Source organism: Peromyscus eremicus, chromosome 15 (genome assembly GCF_949786415.1).
Source record: "Peromyscus eremicus chromosome 15, PerEre_H2_v1, whole genome shotgun sequence".
In the NCBI taxonomy this organism is placed as follows: domain Eukaryota; kingdom Metazoa; phylum Chordata; class Mammalia; order Rodentia; family Cricetidae; genus Peromyscus; species Peromyscus eremicus.
In genome coordinates, this window is record NC_081431.1 from 57471609 (window position 1) to 57494054 (window position 22446).

The 22446-nt window shown below is 45.4% G+C and overlaps 1 protein-coding gene across 2 annotated transcripts in view; it reads left to right on the forward strand.

Moving 5' to 3' along the window:
• Positions 1-13939, forward strand: part of Ipo9 (importin 9) — a 41867-nt gene extending 27928 nt beyond the window's left edge. Inside the window, exons 15-24 of one of the 2 annotated variants that reach the window (XM_059280231.1) lie at positions 5183-5409; positions 7733-7881; positions 8654-8782; positions 9534-9809; positions 10450-10616; positions 11008-11141; positions 11566-11688; positions 12074-12181; positions 12399-12475; positions 12940-13939. In XM_059280231.1, the coding sequence (XP_059136214.1) occupies positions 5183-5409; positions 7733-7881; positions 8654-8782; positions 9534-9809; positions 10450-10616; positions 11008-11141; positions 11566-11688; positions 12074-12181; positions 12399-12475; positions 12940-13050 (1501 nt within the window). In that variant the 3' untranslated portion in view covers positions 13051-13939. The remainder of the gene's footprint in view (positions 1-5182; positions 5410-7732; positions 7882-8653; positions 8783-9533; positions 9810-10449; positions 10617-11007; positions 11142-11565; positions 11689-12073; positions 12182-12398; positions 12476-12939) is intronic. The other variant, XM_059280233.1, reaches the window with a different exon arrangement.
• The last annotated feature ends 8507 nt before the right edge of the window (positions 13940-22446 follow it).

Below are 22446 nucleotides of genomic sequence, written 5' to 3' on the forward strand. Positions count from 1 at the left end.
TGTGACAGTTGTCAGGATAAGCTTAGAAGCAGGTGCTAGGGAGCTGGCTCAGCAGTTAAGAGCACAGGCTGTTCTTGGAGAGGACCCAAATTTGATTCCCAGTACCCACATCAGGCAGTTCACAACTACCTATAACTCCAACTCCAGATCTGAAACACCCCAGACCTCATACACATAAGTAAATAATAATAATATTTTTAAGAAAAAAATTAAAAGCCTTTGCCAACTAAATAAGAACAAAACCATTAAAACCTATGTATATCTTACTTAAAACTTTAAAAATGGGCCGGGAGTAAAACCAGGATAATAAATTTAAAAGCAGACTATGAATCGGTAAAAGAAACGTGTCTACTTTGTGCTGTGATTTCACAGAAATGTTCAGAGTTGCAAACTGAGAAGAGTTTGATGTGTGTAAGTACTTAGGGTAAATATCCCTTGTTTCCTGGAGTGTTTTACAGACAGCAGTACCTGTCAAGCATTACTTATTTATATTGATTCTCACAGGAGAGATTAGAATTTTTAAAAAAAACACTTTTATTTATTGTTATATATGTAGATGTTTGATTATAATAAGTTTAAATTTAAATTTTATAGTCAGAAAAAAAAAATTGAGAGGCTGGAGAGATGGCTCAGCAGTTAAGAGTGCTTGGTGTATACTCCTGAGTACTGGATTTAAGATCCTAGACCTGCCAAGTGGTAGCACACGCCTTTCATCCCAGCACTCGGGAGGCAGAGACAGAGGCAGGCGGATCTCTGTGAGTTCGAGGCCAGCCTGGTCTACAGAGCGAGTTCCAGGACAGCCAGGACTGTTACACAGAGAAACCCTGTGCCAAAAAAACAAACAAAATAAAAAGAACCACCCTAGCACCTGTGTAACCAGCTGGCCGTCCTGCACACTTCGGTAATCCCCGCTCTAAGGGAGTCGGGGAGAGACAGACAGGAGGATTGCGGGGGGCCTGCAGTCTTCCAGCCTACCTAAGAAAACAAGCCCAAGTTCAGGGAGAGAGCCTGCCTCAAACAAGAACAGCTGAGAGTGAGAAAAGAGGATAGCCAGTGTCGTCTTCTGGCCTCTGTGTGTACACAGACACTGCACCTCTGTGTGTGTGGTGTGTGTGTGTGTGTGTGTGTGTGTGTGTGTGTGTGTGTACATACAGCCATACATATACACACAAAGAAATAGAAATAATCTTCGCAATGGGAAGAAAACTTAAACACCTAATGTATAGTTCTCATTGACTACTTAGGCAGTAATCTACTGATTTCCCTAAACAGTGAATCATATCAGTCTAAAAAATGACAAACTATAAATATGAATGCCAGAGAGAAATGGACACTCACACCTTTATAGAATTATACAAATGATGTCAGACACTGGATCCTGTCTCTAATTCCAAGAGCTAGCCTGTTGGGGCTGGAGAGATAGCAGAATTAAGAGTGCCTCCTTCTCTTGCAGAAGACCTGAGTTGGGGTCCCCAGCACCCAGATGGGGCAGCTCATAACCACCTCCTGTAAGTCCAGCTCTAGCAGATCCCACAACTTCTGGTCTCCATATGCTCCTGTATTCTCACACATACCCCACACACTCAAAATTATAAAAATAATAATAAAAATAAGTCTTTGGGTTGGAGAGATGGCTCAGTGGCTAAGAGTACTTACTGCTCCTTTGTTTGTTAGTTTTTGTGGGGTGGTTTTTGGTTTGTTTGTTTTCCTGGTTTTTTGAGACAGGGCTTCTCTGTGTAGCCCTGGCTGTCCTGGAACTCACTCTGTAGAACAGATTGGTTTCAAACTCAGAGATCTGCCTGCCTCTGCCTCCTGAGTGCTGGGATCAAAGGCATGCACACCACTGCCCATCTTACTGTGGGGATTTTTGTTTTCAAGTTTCATTTTATTTTTAGCACTATGTATGTGGACATGTGCATTTGAGTGCAGATGTGTCTGGAGGCCCTAGAGTTACAGGCTGTTGTGAGCTGCTCAGTATGGCTGCTAGGAAACAAATACAGGTCCTCTGGAAGAGCAGTCTGTGCTCTGAACCACTGAGATCTCTAGCCCCTGGAATTTCTAATATTGTAACATTTTAGTTCATCATAGCATCCTTGCTTTTTCTTTTGTACCCGCTTTAGTTTATTCCTCCATGCAGTTGCTTATATATCAGTGTAAACTGCCTTAAATGATTTCTGAAACAAGATATTTTGATGCATAATTATACTTGTGTCAGATTTCTCTAGTCATATTTTTTTTTTTTAGGTTTTTTTGTTGGTTTTTTTGTTTTTTTTTTTTTTTTTTTTTTTTTTTTTTTGGTTTTGGGTTTTTTTGTTGTTATTGTTTCTCTCGAGACAGGGTTTCTCTGTGTAACAGCTCTGGCTGTCCTGGAACTCACTTTTATAGACCAGGCTAGCTTTGAACTCACAGCGATCCTCCTGCCTCTACCTCCAAGTGCTGTGGACTGACTTATGTTTTATTAATTATGTACATATTTATTTTATGTGTACGGGTGTTTTGCCTGCGTGTATGTCTGTGCACTTGGGAATCCAGCAGAGAACATCAGATCCCCTGAAACTGAGCTTCCATGTTGTGGGTGCTGGGAATCGAACCTGAGTCCTCTAAGAAAAATTGCTCTAAACCCTTGAGCCATCTCTCCAGCCCTCACCACCACCACCCCAGGCCTAACTTCTGAAGGCTGAAGTGGCACCTGGCTTCAGTCAGCTCTGAACTCTTCTTTTCTTGTGTTGTTATCTTGTTTTAATTACAAGGGCAATGATACTGACTTTCTGTTCTAAAAAGATCCATTTCTTTTTTTTTTTTTTTTTTTTTTTTTTAAAGATTTATTTATTTATTAGGTATACAGCATGTATGACTGCATGCCAGAAGAGGGCACCAGATCTCATTACAGATGGTTGTGAGCCACCATGTGGTTGTTGGGAATTGAACTCAGGACCTCTGGAAGAGCAGTCAGTGCTCTTAACCTCTGAGCCATCTCTCCAGCCCCCATTTCTTGACTCAAATAATTATAGCAACGTACAGCGAAAAGTTGAAACATCAACTAGGAAGCTGCTGTAGTAGTCCAGACAGAAGTCTCTGCTGCAGTTCAGTGTAGTAGCCAGGAGAGGACTGGGAGGAAGCAGTGAGAAGGTGGGAACCAAGCTCTGAAACTAGGGTACAAAGTGTATACCGTTACTAAAGCAAAGAGTAGAGAAGTAGTGTAGACGTGTCAATAAGCTAGTAGTCAGTGTTTTGTTTTTTTTCAGTTATTTGTAAGAAATACTCTAGTAGAGCCGATAAGCAGTGACTATATAGTGGCTTACAACTATCCACAACTCCAGTTCCAGAATACAGCGCCCTCTTCTGGCCTCCTTGAGCACAAGGTACAGGAGTGGTTTACATGCATATGTGCAGGCAAAACTCACACATATAAAATTAAATAAATCCCAAATAACTAAAAAATAAAAAGAAAGAAGTAAGGTCTGAGCAAAAAGCAAGTCTATGGCAAGTTCAAGCCCATGAAGTCATGTCTTCACTGGTCATTGTAGAGCTTTATATGACTATAAAACAAACAAGAATGGGAGGTGGTGGCACACATCTTTAAACCCAGCATTCTGGAGGCAGAGGCAGGTGGATCTCTGTGAGTTCAAGACCAGCCTTTTCTGCATATCAAGTTCCAGTCCAGTCAGGCTACAAAGTGAAACCCTGTCTTTAAAAAAACTTATTGACTACCTACTAACAGAGTGCTATTTAGAGAAAGTGTTTTTATTTCTACTTAGTACTGCCATTCTGTTGTAATTTTTAATTAATTACATTGATATATGTGGTGGGAGGGTGTGGGCATGTGCATGCCATGCACACGAAGAACAACTTGTGGCCGTCGGTTCTCGCTTTCCACTGTGTGGGTCCTGGGGATCCAGCTCAGATCCGCAGGCTTGTCAGCAAAGCCCCTCTACCCCCTGAGCCGTCTCAGCACCATCTCAGCACCTGTGCCCACTCGAAGGCAAAGGCCTGGGACTGGAAGTTTAGTGGTAGAGCATTTGCCCAGGGTGCAAAGCCCTGGACTCCATCCCCATCAGAAGAGGAAGAAAGCAAGGTCTAAACAGTGTGTTTGTAGCATTTGTATCGTGAGAGCCAGTAAGCAACATTCAGGAAATACTTGTTGATTAAGAGATAAATAGAGGGGCTGGAGAGATGGCTCAGAGGTTAAGAGCACTGACTGCTCTTCCAGAGGTCCTGAGTTCAATTCCCAGCAACCACATGGTGGCTCACAACCATTTGTAATGAGATCTGGCGCCCTCTTCTGTATACATAATAAATAAATAAATCAAAAAAAAAAAAAAAGAGAGAGATAAATAGAACTACATAGAGAAGTTTAGATCCCAAAGGTCAAGTACTAATTTTGTTAAGTACACATAAGACTGTTTATGTAAATTAAACTCATTTTGACACTCAAAAAACTCAAAGCACAAAATTTGTAACATGAAAACTGAAAAAGTCTCCTATTAAGCAATTATAATGAAAAGTTGTTTTAAGAATATATTTATTTTTTGTTTTTTCTTTTTGTAAGTTGTTTTGTTTTTGAGACAGGGTCTTACTATGTAGCCCTGGCAGCCTGAACTTGCTCTGTAGACCAGGCTGGTCATGAGCTACAGCATGGAGGTGGAAGTCAGAAAATAACTTCCAAGAGATGATTCTCTCATTCCACCTTGTCGTCTCTAGGGATCCAGCTCAGGTCATCAGGCTTGGGTGCAAGTATCCTTACAGGCTTAGCCATCTTGCCAGCTTTATATGTCGAAATATTGGTGATTTAACACTGTAGTCTGAGGACTCATACTACATTTAATCTAGTAGCTTAATAATTTGGGTGTAACGATGTGGCTAGATTTGCCTCATCACAGGAGAGGGATGAACTTTTAAAGAAAATAGCAAATAGACTAGCAGTGTAGCTTAGAGTGCCTGCTTAAGCATGTGTGAGAGACCCTGGGTTCAATACCCAGCAAAGCAGAAATTTTGAAGAAAGTAGAATTAGAGATACTGATATTTATATAATATGGTATAGAAAGACATGAAGACATAGCTAACTGTAGGAGTGACTTTATAAAGCTATATATGCATAGGTCATGTAAGATTGGAAAGCCTAAGAACTGAAGGGTCTGCTTATGAGTAACTCTTAATTATGTATCTCACTTTCTCTCTCTAGTTATTGTGATCAACTGAAAATCTCAGAGAGTACACATGTGCTTCAGCCCTTCCTCCCCAGCGTCCTTGATGGCCTGATTCACCTAGCAGCGCAGTTCAGCTCTGAGGTCCTCAACCTGGTGATGGAGACCCTGTGCATCGTTTGTACTGTTGACCCAGAATTCACAGCAAGCGTGGAAAGCAAAATCTGTCCCTTCACCATCGCCATTTTCCTAAAGTACAGTAATGGTATGCTATCAGGAAGGCTATGTCGATGAGAAGTGCCAGAAGTAGTGGTGGCTGGTGGATTTAGGAAACTATCTCTAGGGTCTGGTGATCTCACTAGCCTAAGCAAAGAAATAGTTCGCATAGGTACAGCAGCGTTACAAAGGAGAGTACCGATTCTGTCATTGTCTTCTCTGAGGGCTAGGAAAGATAGTGAGTAAAAGACTAACACAAAAGATGTAACTCAAAACCCTGATGATGGAGGAGGAAAGAGAATAACTTCCTGAGCGGTCTGGGAAAGGAGATCCTGGGGCTGGGGGTGTGGTTCCGTGATAGAGCCCTTGCCTAGCGATTACGAGGCCTCAGGTTTGATCCCTAACACTGGAGAAAGAAAATACTAAAGAAACATGCAAAGAAACCTTGTACAGGTGAAGCAAGTGCTGGGCTGCCGAGCCACAGCCCACCCTGTGAGTTTGCGGCCTTGACCCTGCTGTCCCATCCCGCGTCCTCCTGCTCCTCCTCCCAAGTGCGGTTCATGCGCACGGGCTTCCATACCCAGGACGGATATTTTTATAATAGTAAAAGTGAAGCGAAAAGAGATTTCCCCCAGAACATGCGTAAAATATTATCTGAAGTTTTAGTTGTTCTTTTCAAAGAGGATATGTGTGTAGCTGGGGAAAAAATGCCAGGAGAAAATGTATCAGAAGGTTATCTCTAGGTGGTGGGATTACAGGCTTTTCTTTCCTTTAATACTTTTCAGCATTTTAATTAATTTTTGTTTTGTTTTGTTTTGTTTTTTGAGACAGGATTTCTCTGTAGCTTTGGAGCCTGTCCTGGATCTCTCTCTGTAGACCAGGCTGGCCTTGAACTCACAGAGATCCATCTGCCTCTGCTTCCCGAGTGCTGGGATTAAAGACGTGTCCCACCACCACCTGGCTAATATAGTTACCAGAAAAATAAAGTACCAGAAAAAATATTAAGGATATTTGTTTTCAAAATTGAAGCTAAAACATACAGGAATGGTAGTTATTAATATGATATTCTACCAAACATGTTATTTAGTTTATTTGTTTGGTTTTGGTTTTGGTTTTTTACTTGAAAAATGTGTCCACACTTGTGGATCTCTCATTCTTTTCAGGCTTCATTAGTTTTCTGTGAAGTGACTGTATCTTTTATTTACTCATCCTTTTAATCGAGAGCTAGATCTTTTTTGTTTGTTTATTTCTATTACAAGCAGTGCTGTAGTTACTTTTAACATAGACCTGTATGTGCACTGCATATATGCTACATGAAAAAGGCACTTTTATTACATAAGCAAAGCAGATTGCTACGAAGTTCCATTTCTTAGTCAGATGATGCATACTTGTGATCCTAGCCGTTGGGGCTGAGGCTGGAGGATTACAGATTAAAGGGTATATAATGAGACCCCTTCTCAAAATAGACACCAAAAAGAAGCTCCATTTCTTTATGAAGCTCTGCCTTTTGAGAGCTGTACCTTGTGCTACAGGTAGGGCCCTAGGAGTTCTTCCTGTCTGTCATGGCTACTCCTTAAGAAATCTGTGTGACTTCTTGAAAAGGTGTAAGAGGAGCAGGAGAGGTGGCTCAGGAGTTAAAGCACTGGCTGCTCTGCCAGGGTACCCCCAGTTCCATCACCCACATGGTGGCCCATTGCCTTCTGGAACTCGAGTTCTAAGGGAGACATCCTTTTATGGTCTCCTTGGGTACTGCCTGAATGTGGGACATAAACGTGTATGCAGGTAAAAACACCTGTACAATAAGTGTAAATAAATAAATCCAGTAAATAATTTTTAAAAAAATAAAATGTATGAGAGCCTGGAGGCAACAGTGTTTGAACTTTTTTTTTTTTTTCTTCCAAGACCGTCTCTTTATGTAGCCTTAGCTGTCCTGAAACTCACTATGTAGACTAGGCTGGCCTCAAACTCACAGAGATCCCCGAGCCTCTGCCTCCCAAGTGCTAGGACCAAAGGTGTATACCACCACACCCAGCTTTCTTCTTAATAAAATATCAGTGGGGTTTTTGTTTGGTTTTTGGTTTGGAGGCTTTTATCATTTGGTTTCATTATCATTCCAGATGGCCCAGAAGAAAAGCCTACTTTAACTTTAGAAGTAGCTATAAAAAAGTCCATTCCCCGATGAAAATATCTGTTGTATCTTTTGAAGACTTAGCATCCCCTTGGTCTTCAGGTGATCCATATAGCTGGCTGCTCCACTTCCCAAGTGTGAGATGTAATCTATGCAGTTGTTAACTTATGTTAGATGTAGAGCAAGAAACACACATCATTAAACCAGTAATAGACAGGCTTCCATGTTGCCTTCTCTACTTCAGATCCTGTTGTCGCCTCGCTGGCTCAGGACATCTTCAAGGAGCTGTCACAGATTGAAGCCTGTCAAGGCCCCATGCAGATGAGGCTTATTCCCACTCTGGTCAGCATAATGCAGGCCCCAGCAGACAAGATCCCTGCAGGGCTCTGTGCGGTAAGTGATTACAAGATCCGTGAGTGAGAGGAGAGAAAGAGCTCTGCAAGTGTTACCCACAGATCCCACCTACAGACAGGAAGTCAGTGATACACTGGAGATTTGGGATGTTATTTTATACTGAGCTACTCTATCCATGGGGACAGTGGTAAACCCTGTCTCAAAAAACCAACGAGAGAGAGAAAGAGAATATGGGTGTGTTCAGAGGCATGGTCTGACTGTAGACTAGCTCTATAGACCCCACTGACCTTGAACTCACAGAGATCTGCCTGCCTCTATCTCCCCATTGATGGGATTACAGGCATGCACCACCATGCCTGGTGGCATTTTCTCCCAGTGCATGTGTGTCTATGTATGCTTGTGGAGGCAAGAGGACAGGCAACCTCTGGTATCATAAGGAACACAATCTACCTCCTTTGAATCAAGATCTCTCATTGGCTTGAGTCTTGCCAAGTAAGGTATGCTGACTAGCTGGCAAGCCCCAGGGAACCTCCTTTCTCTGCCTCCCTAGCACTAGGATTATAAGCACACATGCCACCATACCTGCCTTTTTTACATGGATCCTGGGAGTAGAAGTCAGTTCTTCATGCAACAAGGGAAATGCTTTCCAACTGAAACATCTCCCTAGCCACTGTCAAATACCACCCACCTCCATGGCTAATAAAATCATAAGCACTATAATGAAACTGAGAGCTCCGACTACCTAACAGGTGTCGTGGTTGCTGGATACTTCCCACCCCAGAAGTAATTTGACTTTTCTTTCTTCTTCCAGACAGCTATTGATATCCTGACCACGGTGGTGCGAAATACAAAGCCTCCCCTTTCCCAGCTCCTCATCTGTCAAGCTTTCCCTGCTGTGGCACAATGCACCCTTCACACGGATGATAATGCCACCATGCAGGTATCTTACACTTGGAAACTAGAGAGAAAACAATTTCCCAGCCATAGCCAAATGGTAGGCTGGGGGAAAAAAGTGACATGATTATACTTTTGAAATATAAGTCTATCGACTCCAAATTTACCCAGAGAAGCCTGGTTTGGTTGTGCTCTGAGGTCTGTTACAGCCTTAAAAAGTGTGAATACCAGATATCTGGCTGTCTGTGTTTGGTTATTGATGCTATAGAGTAGCTTAGGTGTCAGACTTGGGGCCTTGGGACTTCTCTGAAGATCCTGTTGATACAGTCAAGTGATAGACCTGGTGAAAGATGTGTTGGTTATTTTTCAGTTCTTTATTGTGGTTGTTTATAAAGGATATAGGAAAATGATAGTAGATACTGGTCAGATTGGAAATCCCTAGGCAAACAGTGATTTGTGTGAGATCTCATGAAGACCTTTAATACTCTTGGTTATTGCTACATCTAAGAAGTTTTTCAATACCAAAGGTAAATCTTTACTGTTAAACCCCAGTTTGCTTGGTGACTGACCCTTGTAATGAGAAATAGGCAGTTTTGAGATAGCTGATTGGGTAAAGGAAGGACTGTGTTAGTGCCTGTGTTTATCTGCAACAATAAATTCCTACATCTAGTGTTATGAGCCACACGAACCCTATAGGCTTACTGCTCCCATGAGGTATAGACTCTGTCAGTAACAGTCTGAGGGCCTCCTTGCATCTCTTCCTCTCATGGCTAATCTTGTCACTTCTGTCTCCACAGAATGGTGGAGAGTGCTTGCGGGCCTATGTGTCAGTGACACTGGAACAGGTAGCCCAGTGGCATGATGAGCAAGGCCACAATGGACTATGGTACGTGATGCAGGTGGTGAGCCAGCTCCTGGACCCACGGACTTCCGAGTTCACTGCAGCCTTTGTGGGCCGCCTGGTCTCCACGCTCATCTCCAAGGCAGGGCGGGAGCTTGGGGAGAACCTGGACCAGATCCTTCGTGCCATCCTCAGTAAGATGCAGCAAGCAGAGACACTCAGCGTCATGCAGGTGAGAACAGTGGGGTACTAGGCTTTTGGCTGCATGGGGATGGGGAATCAAATGAGTATGTGGGCCCTGAGTTGTTTTACTCTCTCGATATCCTTGTAGAGCAGGTAAGTAAAGTGGGATCTGCTCTGGCCCAAGAAACAGGAACAAAGAAATCTTATGTTTTGTCCTGTGAGTGGACCTGCTGTGTATAAAGATTTATTTTACCTATGTGAATGTTTTCCTTACGTGTGTGTATGTGTGTGTGTGTGTGTGTGTGTGTGTGTGTGTCCCCGTGTACACCATTTACATGGAGTCCAAGCTCTTGGAACTAGAGTTATAAATGGTTGTGGATACTAGAACCCAGCTGAGTCATTTCTCCAGCCCAGACTCTGTTTCTGTTTCTGTTTGTTTATTTGTTTGTTTGTTTGTTTTAATGGTCTCGTTGTGTAGCTCTGGCTAGCCTGGAATTCTCTATGTAGACCAGGCTGGCCTCTTGAACTCTGTGATCTGCCTGCCCTGCTTCATGAGTACTGGGATTAAAGGCATGCCCACCATGCCCAGCCCCAGACTCTGTTTCTTAACCGACTGGGCTCTTCTCTCACCTCTCCTGTGTCTATGAAATCTGTTTTCCTGAAACAGGTACCCTCTTGTTCTCTTCTAGTCTCTGATCATGGTGTTTGCTCATCTGGTGCACACTCAGCTGGAACCTCTGTTGGAGTTCCTGTGTAGCCTCCCAGGACCGACTGGCAAACCTGCCCTGGAGTTTGTGATGGCTGAGTGGACAAGCCGGCAGCATCTGTTTTATGGACAGTATGAAGGCAAAGTTAGGTAGGCTCTGTCTTTTTGCTCTGAGCTTTCTACTTGTACTCACATTTAAATCTTCCTTCCCTGACTTGCACTGTTGATTTTTGTTTGACGTACCAGGCTGTTCCCTGTATTCTCTGTTCTAGCTTTCGTGATAACCCTTCTATTTGAATACCTCCATGTTGAAATTCCCAGGAAAACAATCAGCAGAGTAGAATGTGTATTTCTGAGCAGAAAGCAGTGGACCACCTCATGGGCATCAAATCCCATTCTCAGCTGAACTCTGCTGCCTCTCCTAATTAGTTGTGAAAAGCAGTTTCACCATCAGAGAGGGTCTTCGTCTTCTGAGAGTGAGCTAATCTACTTGGACTAAGCTCTGGATAGGAGCTGACTGACATTCTCTGGCTCTCCCCAGCTCTGTGGCACTGTGCAAACTGCTTCAGCATGGTATCAATGCAGATGACAAGCGGCTACAGGATATTCGTGTAAAGGGAGAAGAGATCTACGGCATGGATGAAGGCATTCGGACCCGCTCTAAGTCAGCCAAAAGTGAGCGAGGCTTCCGTTTCTCTAGCTGTCGGGGACAGGAAAAGGGCTATACTGTGTTCTGTATTTTTATTGGTGGGTTTCCTAAAGAAGCAGCAGAAAACTAAGCAAAATTAATCAGAATGTATGGATCCTTCTTGTTGAAAATTGAGGCAAATAATCTCGGGCACAATTCTTCCCAGCTTCCATTCTGGGGCTCAGCTTTGTTACCGGTAGCAACTGATCTCTAATCCCGGAACTGTCTTACTTCTCCTTATTTCTTAGCTCTTATATATAACACCAGGCAGAATTAAATTTAAAGTACTCTTTCTGGTTGGGTATAGTCAGAGATGGTGGAAAGCACCTGAGAAATATGAGTAGAACTGTAGGAAGGATGGGGATGCTGCCCAGTGACAATCTGACTTGAGGTTCTTTTACTCCTTCCTAGACCCGGAGCGCTGGACAAACATTCCTTTGCTGGTCAAGATCCTAAAGTTGATTATCAATGAACTCTCCAACGTCATGGAGGCCAATGCGGCTCGCCAGGCCACTACCGCTGAGTGGAGTCAAGGTGCACCAGGCCCTTACTCCCAGACTTTAACCTGGAGGATCAAATTACATGTTGTCATATGATTGATTAGGTTTATTAGGCACAGATTTAAGGGTGTGGCAGAAGTGTTATTGAAAAGCTGCTCCGTGTCTGGTACTGTCAGGTCTACGTCAATTCTCACAGAGGTTGAAGGTGGGGGCAGCTAGGAAGCAAGCTACCTACCCTACCCCTTCTTAGAAGCTTTAGTTCTTCCATTCACTCATTGGGAAGGTTTGGCTGTCCTTGGTTCTTTCCCATTTGAGAGGGCGGTAGTCCACACTGCAGAGACCCTTGGACCTTCTGTTTTATCGTGGTAAGATTTGAGAGGGAAAGTGCATGACTGTTTCATCTGCTTTTCATCTTCAAGTAGATGATTCCAATGATATGTGGGAGGACCAAGAGGAAGAGGAAGAGGAGGAGGAGGATGGTTTAGCTGGCCAGCTTTTATCTGACATCCTTGCTACAAGTAAATATGGTAAGCCATTTGAGAAAAGACAAGACAATATGGTAAACACCTTTTCTGTGCACACTGGTGCCAAGAATGGGGTACCCAAGCAAGAGGAGATGTGGGCTTACAAGGGGTATTCCTTGGGCTTCTGCCCTTCTGCCTCAACCGTGGGGTGGTAAATACCACCAAAGGCCTGACTATGGGCCTCTGTCCTGACTCGCCCTGTGTTGGCTGTGTCTAACAGAGGAGGATTACTATGAAGATGATGAGGAAGATGACCCTGATGCCCTGAAGGATCCTCTCTATCAGATTGATCTACAGGTGAGGGTGTCTGTAGAAGATGTCTTATAGTGACAGTATCTATTTCAAGCCATGGAGGCAAGATTGTGGGTTCAAATTCATTCGTAGTTCTTCATGAGAACTACAAGAAAGTAGGGGTGGAGTTGCTGTCTGTCTGAGTGTTCAAGGCCATGGGCAGAGAGGGGTGCTGGGGTTTTCATCCAGGATTCTGTACCAGCTATGATCCATCTTCTAAGGCTACTTTGGGAGCGTTCTCTGGGTGAAATAGGAGATAGAGCCTTGGAAATATTTTTGGTTCCCTATGGCATTCTGTCATTGGGTTCTATGTACATTAGATCCAAGAATGTGAAAACCTACCCCTTAGGAAGTTGGCACTTGTCTGAGAGCCAGCATTCCTGTACCACTTGCCGGTGGTCCTCAACCCTGCTGCACACTGACGGCCCTGGGGACCTGTAGTGACGCCACTCTTGTTCTTCCTCCTCCAGGCATATCTCACCAACTTCCTTTGCCAGTTTGCTCAGCAGCCCTGTTACATAATGTTTTCGTGCCACCTTAATGACAACGAGAAGCGGGTTCTACAGGCCATCGGCATCTAAAAGGGGATCTTCAACCTGTGTTTCCTCTCCGGCCCAGCCACAGACCGTTCTGCAGCCCTCAGTGGTCTTGAGATGCACTTTCTCTCAGCCTGGAGTGGCTTCCTGGCCCATGGCCTCGACAGTGACACTGACAGCTCAGTCCTTGCTCACCAAGGCTGGCATTTAAAAATGCTAAAACAAAGGACACTTCTCAAAGTCCTGTGAAGATACCCCAAATCTGGAACTGTTTTCTCCCCAGCTCTACCCCTACCTCCAGATTCCTAGCGTCTTTTCTTGGCCAGAAACATTGATACCCAGAAGGATTATGGGTTCCTGATTATTTGCCCCACCTCAGGAGCACAGGAAGTCACTACCGTTTATATTCAGAAACATACCTGTTCATTTTCATAGGACATCTGATGTGTTCAGACAGGAGTCCCCTTGAGAGATCATTATGCTTTCTACCCTCTTTCCCGATGCTCTAGGTTCTTGGTAGGAACAAGTTGGAACAGCTACATACTAAGCCCTTTCCAGTGACCTCCCTCCATGCTTTCCTCATGCAACACTAAGGCTCCTCTGTCAAAGGAGCCATCTTCCCATCTCTGCTTCATTGCATGACACAGCCCCTCCCCCAGGCTGTCCCTATATATACATGCACACACGAAATAAGCCAGACAGATGGTAACTTGTCTTTCTTTTTTAGGAAAAAAAAAAAATCAGGAAAAAGATTTTTATTTCTAAATCTGCCTGACCCATCTATATTTAATATGCCTCTTGTACGCATAACCACAGAGCCTGATACTCAAAGGTTATCCCTATCCCTCAGGAATCCTCTAAAGTGGTTGAGTTGTAGCCCTCGAATTTACAACATGTATTTTTCTAGGACAGTAAAGCAATCTTTACAAATGAATTTAGTCTGCATACGATAAGGTGTCTCAGCACCTCACCTTCTGTTTACTCCCTGTAGAAGGAAAGTGAAGGCAGAAGAGCGCCTTAGTGGAGCCTGTTCTGGCATCCTGCTGTGATTGGCCAAGGGCTCAAACATCTTAGGGACCGGGTATTTTTCATTCAAATGTATGCAGCAGAAATAAGGGACAGCCCTCAGTGGCTTTTCCTTGTGTCAGGAATTGAGAGAGGGAGATTAGGAAGAGCAGAGTAGTAGCCCAGTGTTCCCTTTGTTTGATAGGACCCACATCTGGGACTCTGTTCTTAATAGCCAGAGAATTTCTCTGAGTGATGCTCTAACAAAAAGAAAAGGGAATATAGAAGTGACTTTTGAGCTCCATTCTTAAGCAGAAGGGTAACAGTGTAACATTTAACCTAAAAGGCCTTTCATGGGACCCTAAGGATGTGGCAGCTTATTAATGACTATACCACCAGATGTCCTGGGTGCTGAACCTTGTGTTCAGAGGCATTTCACTAAAGTTTCCACCTTTTTAAGAGCCTGAGAAGGTGTGTATAGTTGTCTTCTGCCCCTGCTCTTTTTCCTCCTGAAGTTGGAGTCCCTGATAAAGAGAAGTGGTAGCATATCTGTCCAAGTGGTACCCAGAAAACCACAGTAGGAATTTTGGAAACTTGCTCCATAGTTGACCTCAAAGCCGATTGGATTTGGTGCTAAAAACAGTAGACCATTCCTCATAATTAAGTTGTCCAATGGTTTTGGCATGTTAGAATGGTGCCAGGTTAGCAGCATTGACCTGCTGAGTTTGAGAAAGCTTGGAGACCCCCAGTGCATATGCTGACAGTGACTTGGGTCCCTTCTGAGCCTGCTAATTAGAACAGTTCCTCTGTGTCTAATGCCAAAATGAGTCCAAAGGGCTTCCTGTCTGTTCTCAGGCTTCACTTTTGGTGGGAGGGCCAAGCTCCTGCCTTAGGAAAACTGGGAAAGGCCCTAGTTCGCTTAGGAAGCCATCCTTGCCAACATATAACTAGTTGGGTATAGAGGGTCTTACGCCCCTTGATGGACAGATATTTGCATGTGTTTTCAGAGCATTTAACTTCTGCAACGGGTACACAGTGAATTGTCTCATCCTGTTGACTGTTCCTAAGAGCAGGGGGCAAGTTCTGTTGGTGACTATTGGTGTGACATAGTTGAACTCTGGCTCCTATTTTGTCTCCCACGAGAGCCAACCAACTACATTTGGACAAAGGGTGGGGCTGACTGTTGGAAGACTAAGAAAAGACCGGTGAGCTAACAGGAGAAGCGCGGCCTCCCGATGGTGAACGCTTTCCAGGATAGGGGTGAAACACTAGAAGGCTGCAAAGTGGATGAAATTCCAAGGAAGGGAGTTGTTACCTCAAGTCATTGCCTAGGAAGCTTGAACTTGGACCCTAGGGTTCAAAACGAATTCATGAGACGTCGCTGGGGTGTTCACCGTGAGCTCGAGCGCCAGTGTGCCAAACTCATGAAAGCTGCCTTAGGTTTCCTTAGCCATACTAAGTAGCCCAACAAGACCAGAGCACCAGCGGCTAAGCAGACCACAAGTCAGCCCTCAGAGGAGGGTGAGATGGGTCGTCTTTGCCACAGAGATGGGCAGCCTGTTTATGCCTTACTCTTTCCAAGAAGTTGGAAGCATTTGCAAAAGAAACTGACCGAGACAAGGAAAGAATGCTGGTGACATCTTAGGTGGCAGGAAGCTTCAGGGAAGGTGATATTAGAATACAAGTAGATGAAGTCGTAAGAAAAGGACATTGGCAACAGTGCTTTCATTAGAGTGCTGTGTCCCCCACTAAAAGTACTCCAGTGCGGGCCTAGGTTATTGTCGAGGGTGCTGCAGATTTCCCTCCTCTGTCCCTTCAGTGGTCCTGACTGATGACAGTCCTCTGTAAAAGGACAACCAAGGACAGAACTGTTGAGGGAAGGCAGTGACGGGGCTCAGAAGGCTGAACTCAATAGTGCTCAGCACATTAAGGGGTGGTCCGGTGAAAAGTGCTACGCTGTCTCAGCCCACCAGGCAGACCCACTGTGCCTGAGTAAATAAAAGACGGCTTTCTGGCTCTTCCGTTGCCTGTCGGTTTCAGTGACAAACTTGTTAGACACGGCAGGTCAATGCCTTAGGCTTTTCTTAAGAAGCTAGTCTAGAGCTCAGCATGGTGGTGTCTGCCTTTAATCCCAGCACTCAGGCAGAGACAGGTGACTTTCTGAGTTCAAGGTCAGCCTGGCCTACATAGCAAGTTCCATTATGTAGCAAAGGCTCGGTAATGAGACTTCATTTTAGAGTGGGGCCGGGGAAGCTGATTAGGAAATCGGAAACCAGTCACAAATAAGGCAAGTGCTCTGGGAAAAGTAGGTGCTGTGTGCACTGTCTCCCCCAGAAAGACTGGGCTAGTGGTGATGGAGCGGAAGCTGAGTCAAGTGGCATGGAGAAGGTTTCAATAAAGCACTTGGAAAGGTCGGCAGTTCTTGCTAAAATGTGCACTAAATGCTAGACCTGCTGGATGTGTCTGTGTGAACAACCTCACACCTCCTCCTAACCCTGCAAAGTGGGTCCTGTTCCTTACCCCTTCTACAGACTGAGTAAAGCCGAGATACTGAAGGTTGCCTGCCAGTGTGAGATTACCATCCAAGAAGCCTGTATTTAGTTAAAGTTTCTCCTACCTCTCCTGTGCATTTGCCAGTCAGACAAAGATAGGGTAGGATATTCCAGAGGAGTGGGGAGGGATGACCAAGATAAGATTGTCATGAAACAACTGCATTTGAAGAGCTTTTATAAGCACAGTAAAAATGTTAGAATGAGCTGGGCATGAGAGAACACACCTGTAATACTGGTGCTTTGGAGGCCAAGCAGGGCTACAGAGTGAGCCCATCTTTAAAAAAAAAAAAAAAAGAAGCCTGGGGTACAGCTCACTGGTAGAACACTTGATTAGCATTAAGTGTCCTACTGGGTTTCTACTCCCCACATCAGCACCAAGCTAAGAAGAATTAAGGTACTATGCAGTCTTGGCCAGAAATAAAGCTGTAAAAATAAGCCAAATGGTGAAGGCGCCAACAAGGCCTGCTTCCTCTAGAGAAAGACTGACCACCTAAGAGGAACTAAAGGGTGTTTTGGAGCCTGGGCTGAAGGAGGGACTAGAAGGTAGGGATGCCATGCGGCAGCAGATCTAGGTGGAAGAGCTGCATGTGTGCTAAGTTATAACAAGGGTGGAAGAGCTGGAGCACTGAAATATTGGTGAGCGTCATTAAGGCTGAATGACTGCTAAGGGAGAGATTCCCAAAAGTGACCACTAGTGAATGCGTTTTCTCAATATTAGAGCTCCTCCGCATCCAAGAGGCCAAGCGTATGGCTAGCATTCATATGGCCAAAGCCCCATTCTCACACAAATTGACACTAGGTCTCAGTGCTTGACAAAGCATTGAGTGGTAGCATTCCAGTAGCAAGCAGCCAAAGTAGTTGTTAATAAAATTCCAAAACTGGTGAGTGATTTGCCTTTCTGTGAAGGTGAAGCAGGTCAACGCCAGCTGGCTAATGGTCTCGTTTTTTTGTTTTGTTTTTAGATGATGACAGAAGGTCTCTCAGGCCTGTGTGGTAAATGTGCAATGAGAAGGAAAACAGTGAGTGAGCCACTGGCCTGGTCAGAAGGCCCAGGAAGCCCTCCAAGTCTGGGCCTAACAATATAGCTGGAAAGGGGGTAGGACAGAATGCTGTCCTGTGAACCTGGGTTTCCCTGGTGTAAAATGGGGAACTGATGCCCAGCCCACCCGAATGTGAGAAAAGCCCCTCCCTAACCCCTCCGCGCAGAGCAGGAGCTAGCTGTTTTTGGCTCATCTTCCCTGGTTGGATTTGACTATGACTCAGTTCAGCTTCACTGCTTCACTGCTGCTGCTAAATCAAGGCTTGGTGAGCCTTTGGGAGGAAGCTCTGGAGACTTTCCTGGGGAACAGGATGGGAATAGGTGGTGGCCCCAGCTCCCACCTGTCACCCACTGTGAGTTTTCCTGTGGTTATCTGTGTGACAAATGATTGGTGTATTGGTTTACTTTCACTATATTTTTCCCTACCTCTCCTCATAACTTAATTGAGTTCTTTGAAATTCATTACCTTACGGGGTTTTGCAGGGTGGAGGACCACTGCTTGAGGATAGCCACACTTCTAAATCCACAGGGAAAAGTTTAGCTGAGGTCAGGCCAGGGTCCTGGAGTGAGGAGGCATAAAAAGAGGGAAGGGCCTGGAGCCTGAGTGGTCAGAACCCTGCTGATCCTGCCTGAGTGCCTGGTGGTGGAAGAACATTGGGAGAAGGCTGAATGGGATACCTGAAGAGTGCTCTACCTAGGATATCTACACAGGCCAGAACCTAGGGACTGCATGTATGAGCAGATGTTAAAACCAGTGTCAATAGGCCTGGGATGCTGCTTACCCCAGAGTTTTGTACTATATGTGGTCCACGACCTCTCATGAGCCTGGAAGGAAAGTAAACCATAGCATACTCAATTCCCCCACTAGATGGTAGGATAGACTCAATCTGATCCATTTCAATTTAAAAAAAAAAAAAAAAAATTATTTTCAGCTGAGCAGTGGTGGGCATGCCTGTAATCCCAGAACTTGAGAGGCAGAGGCAGATAGATTTCAGAGTTCGAGGACAGTCAGGGGAACACAGAAAAACCCTGTCTCGAAAATAACAACAAATCCCCCCCCTCCCCCCCGGAGCTGAGGACCGTACCCAGGGCCTTGCACTTGCTAGGCAAGCGCTCTACCACTGAGCTAAACCCCCACCCCCACAAATCCTTTTCACACCCGACTTTGCTGTTGCAGACTCTTGGATCTCATTTCCCTCAGCAGCTCCGCTCCTCGTGTTTGCAGGAAGGTTAAGTAGCAACTGTAGAGAAGCCAGGCCAGGAGGGTACCCCTTCGCGTGACCCTAAGCTCTCCAGATCAGAGAAAGACAGGGTGCACTGGTACCTCTGCTGAGCTCTGGCTTTGGGGTTCTAGTGGGTCTGACTGAACCATATCTTTCCACATGCGGGACCCAAGTCCGGGGGGGGGGGGGTCAGGTGGCTTCGAGTTGGCAGTCAAGAAGTAGCAGGGCAAGTCTTATACATAGTTTGTGGTTCACAGTATGGGCTCTGGAGCCAGGCTAGAGTTTTGGGTCCTGACAGGGTCACTTACCAGCTTTGGTAATTTTGGGCAAGCTTTACTTAAGTTTTCTGTCTATGCTTCCAAATCCACAGAACAGATATTGGTATCTGTTCTACAGAGTAATTGTAAGAATTAAATAAAGTCAGTACAATACAAAACATTCTGAAGTGAGGCTTACAGAATTAGATTTAGCTTGTTAGTGTGCTCTTGAATCTAATGGAATTATCATCACCTAAACCTGTCAAGAAAGGCCCTGGGCATCCAAATTCCACAGTTCCCGCTGTGCTGGGAGGGCTGAAAACCAACCCCAGCTGGAGTGCTGAGTGCTGTGGCCCCAAGCGCTTCCCTTCCCGGGAGGGGACAGACAGGAAAGCTGTAAACAGCCTTCGCCACTCACTCGCAGAGCTCAAAATAACACTTGTCTGCTCCCACCCTGCCCAGCTGGCAGGGCTGCAGGCTGAGTAAAGTGCCATTTAAAGATAACCTGGCACTCTCCATACACCCCACTGCCAGGGCCAGCTCCGAAGACCAGACTGAGGCTGTGAGAAGGTGGCGGCTCATACCGCCCAAGCCTGTGCATCCACCGCCTGCAGCCTGCAGCCTGGAGTCCAAACTGCCTAAGCTCTGCTCTGGTTGCTGAGCACACTGCAGACAGGCAGGAGCCTGGCACTCTAAGAGGCACTCCTAAAAGACACAGCCTCTGGAAGGAGGAAGAGTACCCCCTTTCTAGCTGTGGCTAGGTGGCAAGGTGACACCCTACACTGGCCACCTACCTTTGACCTCTCCCCCTGCCCCCCAGAGATGCCTATTATCACAAGAACAAATATAGAGGACACTATCTTACAGCAAGAAACATAATTGATATGCTTGCTTATACTGGGGTAATGGGCGTTAGGAGGGACCTGAGTTCCTTCAGTTTCGAGTTCAGCTATAACCTTGACCATGTTCCTGGTGCTTTTCTGGGCCTTTCTCTTCCTCACTGTGAACTTCAAGGAGAATATATCCAATTCTCTCTTAAGAGGCTATGACATTAAATCACATTTAAGGGCACAGGGTCCTACAGAGGGAAGGACTATGTAATTACCTGTCTGTATGGTTTGGGTTGCCAGAGGCCAGCTGGGTACATGTGTGGGTAGCTGGAAGTATTCTAAAAAGGGTACCAACAGAAGTAGGAATTAGGAAAATATTTTTTTTTTGAGACAGAGTTTCTTTGTGTTGTTTTGGTGCCTGTCCTGGATCTTGCTCTGTAGAACAGGCTGGCATCAAACTCACAGAGATCCGCCTGGCTCTGCCTCCCAAGTGCTGGGATTACGGCGTGTGCCACCACCGCCCGGCTACGAAAAGAATTTCTTATCTCCAAGTGTCTCAGCTCAGACTACTACGTAACCAGACGGGAGTTTAGTGAAGAGATATTAGGGTTAGCCTGGGGCCAGGGCCTGGGAGGGGAAGGAGTGCCTCAGAAATGCCCAGGCTGGGTCTTGGGCTCTGATGTGACCAGAACATGGAAGGGTTTGGAGAAGCCTGGACTGGTCATGCAGCCTAGAGTACAGTGACTCTGGAGAGTATTGAGGCCAAGCCCTAGGTCACAGGCATGGTCTAGTCCCCCACTTTCTCCACTCCTGATAGCCTGACTACCTTTTCACTCCATGCACGTGGCTGCTAGAGATGAGGCTGGACATCCATGTTTCCCTCAGCATTCAGTTCTTATGCCAGGCACAGTCTTAAACATTTAAGGAGGAACCGGTGATGGATCTCAAGGGTATGGGCTTTAAAGTCACAAAAGACCAACTTCAAATCTCAGCAGTGTGAGCTGAGAGAATTAGCTTCCTCCAGCTCAGTTTATCTACAATGGAATGAGCTCATTTGTGGTATTAGTGCCTAATGTCTTGATCACAGTCACCCTTTGAGCCTCTGACTGATAAAGCCTTATTTTGTCTCATCTAGTCACAGAAGGAGCCCGAGAGACTGACTTGGTGAGAGGATGATGTTCCTGCATCCCCTCACTTGAAGATTAGGGAAGGCTCGGGATTTGGACAGCCCCTTCCATAGCTCCCAGTCCTCACACCCATTCTGCAATCCTTGCTCCCTGCCCTCTCAGGACTCAGGTCCATTGTGGTAATATAGCTCATCCTATTTGTCTCTGTGCGTCAGCACCTCCTGCTAAGAAGTGTCAGTTGGGAAGTGGTGGGTATTGGGCTTACTCCGGCACTTAGAAGCCTGAGGCATGAGGATTAGGAGTTTGAGGCAAGACCAGCCTGTGTCTGTCTGTCTGTCTGTCTGTACATGTGTGTTCTGACCTGCATGGGCACCCTAGCCCCTGAATCCTATTCCACCATCCTAGAATTTTGCAAACAGAAAACCATCGATGTAGCTGGGCATGCTGGCACACGACTTTAATCCCAGCACTCAGGAGGCAGAAGCAGCTGCATCTCTGTGAGTTCGAGGCCAGCCTGGTCTGCATAGCAAGCTCCAGGCCAGCCAGGGCTACATAGGAGACCCTGTCTATTGTTGCCAAGTTTGAAGAGCTGAGTTAAATTCCTGGAAAGAGAGAACCACATTCTTGTAATTTGTCCTCTGACCTCATGTCTGTCCCCACACACTAATAAATAAAAGTAATGGGGTTTTTGGTTTTTTTTTTTGTTTTGTTTTTTTTACAAAAGAAAGAAACTGAAGATATCAAATAATGCAGACAGGTGATATGGGATCAAAAGCACACACATCTGGGAGAGAGCGAGAGAATCAACTTCACACAGGAAGGACAGCTCTTTGCTGAGCACTTATTGCCGGAGCGTGGTGATAGTACCCTGGCTTTCATGGAGCCCGTGATATAGGAAGAAGGACAGCAATGTGCAGACATAAGTGGCAATGAGTCAAGAAATGTCCTTGACAGTGCTATTGATGACTGTCCAATTTTAGTGCACATTCTGGCCAGCCTATCAGTGGCTGACGGCATCCTGTAGCAGAGGCATGCTCCTCCTGCTCCCTCTCTCCGGGAAGGATGTGCCGCCACCTACAAAGGCCCAGTTTAGGGCTACCCTCCCTCTGGGATTTCCTTTTCCTAACTCATTTACATTCTGCTTTGCTGTCCATGCCCTCCAGTTCCCTCACCCAGAACACCAGAAACATTTGCTGTCAGCACGCTTCAGCTCTGAGGCAAGATCCACCTATCTAGAAATCCTGGGTCCTACTGCTTTCTCTACCATTTACTACGTTACCTTAAACAAACCTTGAACATGTTTGAGTCTCTGTTTGTCAAATGATGTTGATAAAAATGTTTACCAGCCTGGCTTAGCTAGTGGAGTTGTGCAAAGATTCTGATGAGGTGGATGTCCCAGTGTTGGGGT